General features: G+C 43.1%; 1 protein-coding gene across 1 annotated transcript; it reads left to right on the top strand.

Moving 5' to 3' along the window:
• The first annotated feature begins 656 nt into the window (after positions 1-656).
• On the top strand, positions 657-1,706 carry LOC112302019 (melanoma-associated antigen B2-like). The gene has a single exon (XM_024557555.2). It carries the CDS (start codon positions 657-659, stop codon positions 1,704-1,706), a length of 1,050 nt encoding a protein of 349 aa, XP_024413323.2.
• Positions 1,707-10,546: the final 8,840 nt, after the last annotated feature.

The following is a 10,546-nucleotide window of genomic DNA, read 5'->3' as shown; positions in this document are numbered from 1 at the left end:
TCAGAGAGGTCTAAGGGAGCCGAGATCCTTAGTCTGTCAGTCCAGCCACCAGTTAAAGAAGGAGAGGTGCTAGGCCTCACAAGGAGCCAAGGTGAGGAGCTTGACTGACAACTGATGATACAAATGAACTTGGGAAACAAAAGAACCAACAAAACTCTCAGCACTTGGTGTCCCCTGATATGCAGTTGTATTGAGGCTCTCCTCCAGTTCCTTCTCCTAGGTCCCAGGGATTGTTGACATGTCAATGTCAGAGTAGCAGAGGGGAAGGTACCCAGGCTCTGGCCAGAGTTTACATGATAATACTGAAGGTGAACTGAGAGTACCCTACATGTCAGAACTAAGGGGGCTACACTGACATCATCTGGTGTCACCAGTAAAATCAAGGCAAGGCTGGTAAGATGCAGCATGAGACTGTCTATAAAGGTTCAGTGGTTCTACCTTGGGAGTCTTAGCAGACAGACTGACATGGTGAACCAGAACCTTGTGGGTTTCTAGTGTGGCACCCTCAATGAAGCCAGCAGAGGCAGCCTTCAATAAAGCCAAGGTAGAATCTGCCTGTTGAAGGTGATCACATCCTGTCTTTCTCCATCCACCAGGTGCCCAGATCACCTCTTTGTTGGCCACACTCCTGTCTGCTGTCCTGAACCACAGTCATCATGCCTCGTGGTCACAAGAGTAAGCTCCGTGCTCGTGAGAAACGCCGCCAAAACAAAGCCGAGACACAAAGTGTTCAGAGTGCTGAGGCCGCTACAGGAGAAGGTGCAGAGGCCGCTTGCTCCCCCTCTTCTATTCTGGGAGACGCTCCCTCGACCTCCACTGGTGCCGACCCTCTCCAGGCATCTCTGAGTGCTTCAGCTACCACCAGTGCCGCTGCAGGTGTTTTGTGCAAAAAATCTGCTGGAAAAGCCAAAGGCCGTGTTTGGAAAAGTAAAACTTCCTCCCAGGCCTCATCTTCCACTGAGAGCTTTGCTGTAGATATCCTAACTCAGAAGGCAAGTCACTTGGTAGACTATCTTCTGAATCAGTATCAAAAGAAGGAGCCCATGAAGAAGGCCGACATGCTGAAGATAGTCCGCAAATGGTACAGGAAGGACTTTGCTTATATTCTCAACAAAGCTTGTATGCACCTGGATGTAGTGTATGGTCTAGAATTGAAAGAAGTCAAGCCCAACGGTAACTTCTACACCATTGTCGACAATCAAGGTGACACCAGCGATGGGAGTGTGAGCAGAGCCTGGAGATATCCTGTACGAGGGATTCTCATGCCTCTCCTGGGTATGATCTTCTTGAATGGCAACCATGCCTATGAGGAGGAGATCTGGGAGTTCCTGAATGCAATGGGCGTCTATGATGGAATGCATCACTTCGTATTTGGGGAACCCAGGAAGCTCATCACCCAAGATTTAGTGCAAGAAGAATACCTGGTGTACCAGCAGGTGCCCAACAGCGATCCTCCACGCTATGAGTTCCTTTGGGGTCCAAGAGCCCACGCTGAGACCAGCAAGATGAAAATCCTGGAGTTCGTGGCCAAGATGAATGATACAGGCCCCATTGCCTTCCCAGCCTATTATGAAGAAGCTTTGAAAGATGAAGAAGAGAGAGTCCAAGCTACACCCAAGGCCAGCAGTCCTCCCAAGGCCAGCAGTCCTCCCAAGGCCAGGCGTCGCCCCAAAGCCACATCGAGCCACTCCCCTCAGCCTGAGTGACGTCGAGATGGAGCATTCCATTTTTGGTTGGAAAGGCGTGTTAATCAGTTTTCTAATATGCAAAATATCTTGTTAGCAACTTTTGTGGGTGTATTGTGCATTTTCAAATGGTGTGCTTTTGAGTAGAATGTTTCTTTAGATTCAGAATAGAAGTTTAAGAATGACAGGGGTCACACATTTATTGCCATATACCATGTTAGCGGTAAGCATTTTGTTTTTGAAATACAAATTGGGAATCCTTCAGTCACTTTTGTGATCCCGAAGAAGGTAAAGTGGCTTTAGGGTAGGAATATCTTTAATGATGTGGAAGAAGTTTACACTAATATAATAGGCAATAGTAGATAGATATATAGAAGAGTGAATAAAGTAAAAGTTGCCTGCTTGCTATAACTTTGTATTCAGTTATGATAGATATAGAATATTATTTTAGATTCAGTTGTGCAACATAGTGATTAGATATTTGTGTTACTTACAAGGTGTTCACCCCCATGAGTCTATAACCCATGTGAACCATATGTAGTTATTACAATAGTATTTACTATATTAGCTATGCTGTACCTAGTTGGGCTGTTAGAGAAACGACAGGGACACAAACTACATGTGCCATCTGTAGACAAATGGATAAAGATGTGGTACATATATAAAATTGGTCATTTCCTGTTTGCCTCACTCTATTTTGTCATTTGTTATATAAATTGTAAAGATATGTACCTGGATTTGCTTATGTTTTCAAAAATGTTTGATAATATAAATGATAGTAAATCAAGCCTTTCGGTTCATGGCTTTTATTTGCAGCGTCTTTAATGGAGCATCAGCTCTTTGGAGGTCTTAATGCTTGCACTGGGGATGTTTAGGCAAAGGAGACCCTGCCCCTGCCTATGCAAATATAGATTGTAGGAGAAGCTATCATTACTAAAGAGGGTGAGATTCTCACAACTTCAGAAGGAACAAGAGAAAAGGAGAGTAAAAAGGGGTAGGGAAATAGCAGATTACTTAGCTTTCATCACTAAGCTGAATTTTGTCCTGTTGGGAGGTCGATGGGTGATCCAGGGCCATATCCAGTCACTTCTGTCGTCCTGCATGAGGTCTGAGGTGGAGTCTTCACGTTGTGGTTGGAAATGTCTGTTGACCAGTATGTGCATGGGTATCTCGCTGACTTCTATTTTGAGGTAATTTTCAACAGAAAGTCTATTCAGGTCCAGAATATAAGTGTATGAGTGACAGGAATAACAGACTTACTGTTCTGTATCAGGTTTAGGAGTGAGAGTTTTGTATTTTGAAATGCACATTGAGAATCCTTAAGTCACTTTGGTGATCCTGAAGAAGACAGCATGGTGAAATTGGGGATGTCCTTGGTAATGTGAAAAAACTTTATACTAAAATAGGTGGAATCAGAACATGGGGGGGAGGGAAGTAAACATTGGTCAATTATGGGTTTGCCTTACTCCAGTCTTTCTTTTTCTAATTTAAAATTCGTATACCTGGATGTCCTTAGATTATTTAAGAGTGAATGAGGTGAGGGGAATATATATTGGTGCATCCACTGTGAAAGACTATAGAGATTCGTCAAAAAGTTTAAAATTAAACTACCAAATTATCCAGCATTTCCAATATTAACTATTTATGTAAAGATAATGAAAATATTAATGTGATGGGATATCTGTGCTCCCATGTTCATTGCAACATTATTTATAGTTACCAAGACATGGAAGCAACTTAAGTGCCCACTGAGGAATAAATGACTAAAGGAAATGTGATGTACACGTACACACACACATACAGAAGCATATGTCATTCAGCCACAAACAAGGAAGAAATACTCCCATTTGTGACAACATGTGAAGAACTTGAGGACATGCTAAGTGTAATTTTCAAGGGGTGTCCTTCCAACAGAAACTTTTCAACAGGCAGGGAAAGAAAAATACTGTATGGTATCATGCATATGTGGAATCATTAAAATGCACACACAAATACATGCAAGTGAACTCAGATACAGAGAACAGATTGATGGTTGCCAGAGGCAGAGGGCGGGGTGTGGAAAGTGGGCAGGTGGGTGAAGGTGGTCAAAAGCTACACCCTTCTAGTTATAAAATGGATAAGACATGGCATGTCGTACACAGGATGAACAGTAATAGTTAACACTCCATTGCATGTGTGAAAGTGTTCAAGAGACATCTTAAAAGTTCTAATTACAAGAAGGAAAAAATCTACATGAAATTTATTATGCATATATTAGTTAACTTCATAACAAATTCCAGCAAATTTAACATCTTCAGGCCACATACATTTAGTATCTCGCAGTTCCATAGGTCAGAATTATGAGCACAGAGAGGCGGGGATCTGTAGGTCAAAATCACCCAGTGCTGCAATCAATGTATCAGATAGCCGTGTTCTCAAATGGGACTCAGAAGCTCCATTCAATACCATGCACATTTCAGACAATTCAAATGGACTGAGAAGCCCATTTGCTTGCTAGCAGTCAGCTAGGGATCATTCTCGGGACACTCAGGTCTTCGCTATGCTATGCAGCTCCTTCCATCTTCAAAGCCAGCAAGGGGAGCCTCCCTCTCACCCTTTGTATTTCTCTCAGAAGGAAAAGCCCCATCCCATATAAGGATTCACCTCATTAGGTCTGACCCATGGAGGATAATATCCCTGGTATAAGAATATCAAACTTGGGACCTCAATTAGAACTGTTAAATCCCTCATAGCAGCAGCACATTCCTGTTTGATGAATTAACCAGAAGAAGATGTATGTACACCAAGAATCAGGAATCCAGGAATCTTGGAAGTCTGCCTGTGTCCTTGCGGTATTGTTATGTTTTTTTTAAGAGCTTTACTCTCAAATGGTACATAATAGGATAAATACTGTTCTGGATGTTTGCCTCAAACTAACCTGAGGTCCGAGGGTGGATATAGATGAGACAGGACTATGCAGTGATTTTGCTGAAGGTGGGAAATGAGCATGTGGAGCACTGATTGATTACTCTCTTATTATGGTAAATGTATAAATTTCATTACACAAATTATTCCAGAACATGAAAACGGGCACAAAACATAAAAAAAAAAATTTATGAAACAAGTTCAACAATGTGATTTAGGCTAGGTAAAGATAGCTCAAAATTAATTAATTTATTATTATATTATGTAAAAATATCAATTATAAAATTACTTAACACTGATGCAAAAATTCTCAAAATGCAAACTTGCACAATTTCACAACATATAAAAAAAACTTTTCACCTACCTGTGACCCAGTCATTTCACATTTTTATGACTTACCCTGAATAATGCCCACAACAATAGGAAAGGGCATAAATGCTTATCAATATGTTGATTTAAAAAATCATATATTTACACTGTTTTCTGTAGCTGTAAAAAGGATGACTGTTGTCTTTGTAGATGGGTGTGGGGTGCTTTTTTATATATACACACAATGTGTGAGTTTTGGGCTAACGTCCATGGCACCGTGCCCAGTGCCCTCCCATTTCATTATAGGAGGTTTTGAGAGAGAGAAAAGAGAGAACCTGAATCAGAGCTGCAGCCAGGGTTCCCGTACTGCTGCCCAGGGCACGTCCCACAACTCCTCCCACCTCTAGTGTGGTCTGAAGCAGAGTGTTCACTTTGTGGTTAAAGGAAGCAGGCAATCCTCTAACTAGGGAGGAGCGAACATGAGGCTCCTGGGAACACAGTGCGTAACATCTCTGTGTTCATGTAATAAATGGGTTAATTGGAAGTTCATCTTTTATCTATTTTAAATGTTGTTACTCTCCATAGAGGATTACTTAGCTCCATAGAGGAATTAAAGAAACAGTTAATTAAACGGGTCAGAAGCATGGCTAAAGGTTCCAATGAGGGGTCTAGTGTAGATGCCATCAAGCCAAGCAGGTACAGACTGGGAAAGTGAACATTGTGTGGTGGGAGATAATGTGAAGGTAACAGCATGGTGGGATAGATGAGGTTGTGAGAATGGTGAGCAGGGCCTGACCCTCAGATAGTGGGTATCAAAGGTGAGACACTTACTCTCAGAGTGGAAGACTACCCTTACCAGTTCCTTTGTAATGATGAGTCAACCAGAGAGAATCTCCACTTGGGAAATGGATGGAACACATCCTGTGCTCCTGTCCTACTACAGTTTACCCTGGTGCACAGAATAGAGGTTTTATGCATATCATCATCAGAGAGTTTCTGCAAAATATGGTAATATACTGTGTTTGGAAACTCAGCACCCATTGAGCTGGCACTCTTTGGTGGCGGTTGGGGAGTCAGATCTATTCTATTAGAATGGAAATCAAATCTTTTGTTGTGTTATTGTTCTTGCTACATATGTCAAAGTTTAAGAGATGTGTAGATTTTATGTGATGGTGAAATCAATGAAGGTAGGGGAGGTTCGTATGAAAAGGCAGCTAGGTGGAAAGAAAGATTTGGACATTGAACCAATTTGTAGCAGATTTGAGTTGAATTCAGATGCAAAAACATCCTCACACTCAAAATATGATTTAATGGGATGAAATTTACTCTGAATTTCTTTGTAAACAACATTTTGGATTGATTTGGTGGTCTGTGTACTAAAGTGCCACACACTCTCTGATATCTAGTGGATTTTTAAAAATTCTTTAAAGTGAGTGGTATTTTCTGGGGTTGAAATAATCCTAATCATGGACTTAACAGACATTGTACAAAATATTGATGAATTCCAGGCACTGTGCCACACACTTTGCATACATAAACCCCATCCATGAGGTGTAAGAGACAGGACTTAAAAAACCCAGTCTATTTCCAGTCTGGTTGCAGGCCAGGTCCCTAGTAGTGGGCACGTGAGAGGCGACTACATGTTCATGTTTCTCTCCCTCTCTTTCTCCTTCCCTTCCCCTCTCTAAAAAAAAATAAATAAAATCTTTTTTTTTTAAAAAGAATGTTTTAGAAAATGAATCATAGTGAATAAGACCTCTTGGTTCATACCTTTTATTTGACACAGTCACTGATGGAACATCAGTTCTTTGGAAGTCTTCATGCTTGCACTGGGGGTGTTTAGGCAAAGAAGAACCTGCTGATGCAATTATAGACTGTAGGGTAAGCTTCATTACCAAAGAGGTGAGATTTTCTCTACTTCATTTGGAACAAGTGAAAAAGAGAATGAATAGGGGGTGGGATATAGGACATTACTTACTTTGCATTGCTAAACACAATTTTGTCCCAAAGGGAGGTATTCTTTTTACCATAACACTGTTTATTTTCTGACATCTCTTAGATGTAAAAAATCCAGATGAATGGATGATAACATCTAAGGTCAGAGATAATCATAGTAATCACTACCATTTTCTAATGTCTCAATCCAAGACAGGCACAGGGACAGATGCTTTCCCAATATTATATATATTCCAACAGTCCTACAAGACATGGCTCCTCAGTGTCACTGTCCAGTGAAGAGTCTGAGGGTCAGAGAGGTAGAGCTTGGTAATGTGCCAAAATTCCTGGGGCTTGTAAACGGCAAGGCTGGAACTAGACTCGGTAAAATTCCAGTAAGCCCACACTGTTCTACTCCTCCCACACCAGACATACCCTGTACTTCTTATTTCCCTTTTCTACTCAGTACTCCAAAATATGTCAGAAGTGATCAAGGGAATGGCCCTGATCCCAAACTATTGGATCGGAATATATAGCCAGAACAATAGGAATACCATTATAATTGAGAGTTACAAATATATAAATGAAAGACAGTGTTCTGTGATAACATGATCACCTACATTTTCAACATCAGATTCAACTTCAAAAGGTGAGGGCTCTCAAAATTATCCTGGGTAGTCACTTCCCTGTAGAAAGTAAATCTGTCAGAACAGAAGTCACATGAGAATCCCCATCTGGCTGATGAAGAGAGGAACAGATCAATATAATTTTCCCCAGCAGCTCACCACCTGTTCGGGGACTCCTACCTAGTTGTACAGTTTTCTCCTGGACAGGGAGCCATTCCCTGCAAGTGTTCAGAGTGGTGACTGCTTAAGAGTTTACAGAGACATGGAATTTTCCGGGAAACGTTTAATCCAAGAGATAGGAACCAAGAAGAGGGCCCCGTGTAGGGGGACAGCAACACCCCAGAATATAGAGGGTCACAGGGACACCAGTCCCTTCTGCCTCGAACACGGATGGTCTGAAAAACATCTGTCAGGCTGAGCATACCTTCCCTTCTTACTCTGTCTTCTCAGGGGCATGAGAGCCTGGTCAGAGGGCAGAGTTCTCAGGTGAGTAATGGAAGGAGTATCAGGTTCTCATAGAAACGACAGCGATGAACTTCAGTAAGTCTGACGCAGCACCCAGCCAGAACAATAAGATCCCATAAAGTCCCATCTTGGTCATCATCTCGGTGAGGTTCATAAGAGTCTTGGTTGCTTGTGGCTGACACTGATTTTCAATTCAGGTCCCTGGAAGGTGAGGATTTTGTCTGTGGGATATAAGCTCAGATCAGCAGAGAGTGCAGACCCAGGAAGGGTGCAGAGTCAAAGTAAAGACCTTGCGTGATGACAAATCAACATCGCAATTGACAGGGTTATGAGGAATCCCTCCTCTGCTCTTATCCTTGGGATGCATGGGCAAAAACAGGCAGGCTCAAGTCCCCCTTGGATTCTGCCTGGAGTCTGTCAAAGAGGTGAAAGCATTGGTTTACAGGCTGAGTCTTCAGCAGAGAGTGGAATCTCAGGCATGCCAGTGTCATGGCAAAAATCCTGTATGAGGAATGAGGCGAGCAACTGCTTGGTAGCAGGTATGTCTTTAGAATGTTCTGCTCTGGAGCTGCACATTGAAAGTCAAAGGTGGGGCTTCCAGATCAAGGTTACCCCTCCTTTCTTGAAAGGGGCTGGTCTCAAGGGCTTAACTAATAGGGGAGGCCCCATTCACCAGAGGAAAGATACCAGGTTTCTAACAAGATTCAATATGATGACACCGAGTAACAGTGAGTGAATCCTTTCCAGAAGAAGAGGGCCACATACAGCCCTATCTTTGTTGTCAGACCTGAGACCATGTGACCTAGTCATGGGGACATGACTCATACTCACTTTGTCCCAGAGGTGTCATGGAGATAAGAACTTCATCAAAGTGAGTGGCCACAGGTCACCACAGGGTATTTTTCCAGATTGTGTCAGGAAAGAAGGTAAAGATCCTGATGCCTGAAAGGACAACCCATCTCTTAAGAGTGAGAGCAGCAGAGATTCCTTCTATTTGTGTTAGCCTTGAGAGACCATGGGCTGTTGTGACCAGATGAGACAAACTTCACTTTTTCCTAGGGAGTCTTAGTGAATTGGGGGCTTTAGTAAGAAGGGAGAAGCCTCGAGTCAAGACAGGGAATATCTCCAGGTTGTCTCCAGAACAAGGACAGGGAAGAGTGTGGGGATACATGCCCCATAGCATCCATGAACACACAGTATCTTCCACTGTCAGCTCTATGAAGTCCCAGGCAGAGATATCTGCTGGGGGGGGGGGGGGGGGAATCAATTCCCACTAAGGAGTAACAGGAAAGTGAGTGTTTTGGTCTCTGTGTGGTGGTCACACGTCAACAGGGAAGAATATTAGGCCTGCCCAGGAGTCAAATTTAAGACATGAGTTGGGTCCCTGTGTGAGACCGTCCCTCATAGACCCTGAACCTGCCCGCCACATCTTTCATTCTTGGGAGGCCATGGGCAGGTGTGGCCAGATAAGGTCAAACTTACTTGTTCCTGTTGGGTCACAGGGAGGGGTAGGTCTTACTGTGAGGAGATAGGCCTCAGGTCCTGAAGGAGGGTAACTCTGGCTGGCATGGCTCAGTGGATTTAGTGCTAGACTGAGAAGCAAAAAGTCACTGGTTGGATTCCTGGTTGGAGCATGTGCCTGGGTTGTGGGCCAGATCCCTGGTGGGGGATGCATAGGAGGCAACCACACATTGATGTCTCTCTCCCAATCTTTCTCCCTCCCTTACCCTCTCTCTTAAAACAAATTAAATATTCTTTAAAAAAGAAAGAAGAAGGAGGGTAACCCCCGGCCCTGGCAAGACTCAAATTTTGGAGCCTGAATAAGAACTGAGTGCCCATCTACACTTGAATGGAAGGGATAACAGAGAGTCATCTCCAACCCTTTGATATCAGCTTGAGAAAGCACAGGGCAGGTGTCTCAGGTAAGGCTTCCCCAATCTTCTTTTTTTTTAAAAGACATTTTAAATTAATTTTTATAAAGTGGAAGAGAGGAAGAAAGAGAGGGAGAGAAACATCAATGTGTGATTGCCTCTTGAGTGCCGCTTACTGGGGACCTGGCCTGCAGCCCAGGCATGTGCCATGATTGGCAATAGAACCAGCGACCCCTTGGTTCACAGTCTGGCATTCAATACACTGAGCCACACCAGCCAGGGCCCAATATTTTTTTTTAAGATTTTCTTTATTTATTTTTAGAGAGGGGAAGGAAGGGAGAACGAGAGGGAGAGAAACATCAATGTGTGGTTGCCTCTCACGTGCCCCTTTCTGGGGACCTGGCACAGAACCCAGACATGTGCCCTAGACTGGGAATCAAATCGGCAACCTTTGGTTCATAGACCAGCACTCATACCACTGAGCCGCACCAGTCAGGGCTCCCCCAATCTTTTTCTATCAGGTATAAGGGAGGTAAAACCTTTCACTTAGAAGAGTGGCCACCAGGCCTCTGAAGGAGAGATATGATATGTGCCAACATGGGCTTTCCATTTACTACACACATTCAACCAGTCCTACAGGACAGGGCTTATCAAATTCACTTCACAGATGAGGCTCACCTATATGGTTTAAAAATGTACCAAAGTTCACGTGGCTGCTGGGTGATAGGGATGGAAACACACACTCATTCAC

Source organism: Desmodus rotundus, chromosome X (assembly GCF_022682495.2).
Source record: "Desmodus rotundus isolate HL8 chromosome X, HLdesRot8A.1, whole genome shotgun sequence".
In the NCBI taxonomy this organism is placed as follows: Eukaryota; Metazoa; Chordata; class Mammalia; order Chiroptera; family Phyllostomidae; genus Desmodus; species Desmodus rotundus.
Note: the sequence above shows the minus strand (reverse complement) of the source record. Positions and strands in the feature narration are given on the sequence as shown.

Coding starts and splice junctions, on each gene's coding strand:
- LOC112302019 (XM_024557555.2), top strand. CDS start 657: ATGCCTCGTGGTCACAAGAGTAAGCTCCGTGCTCGTGAGAAACGCCGC.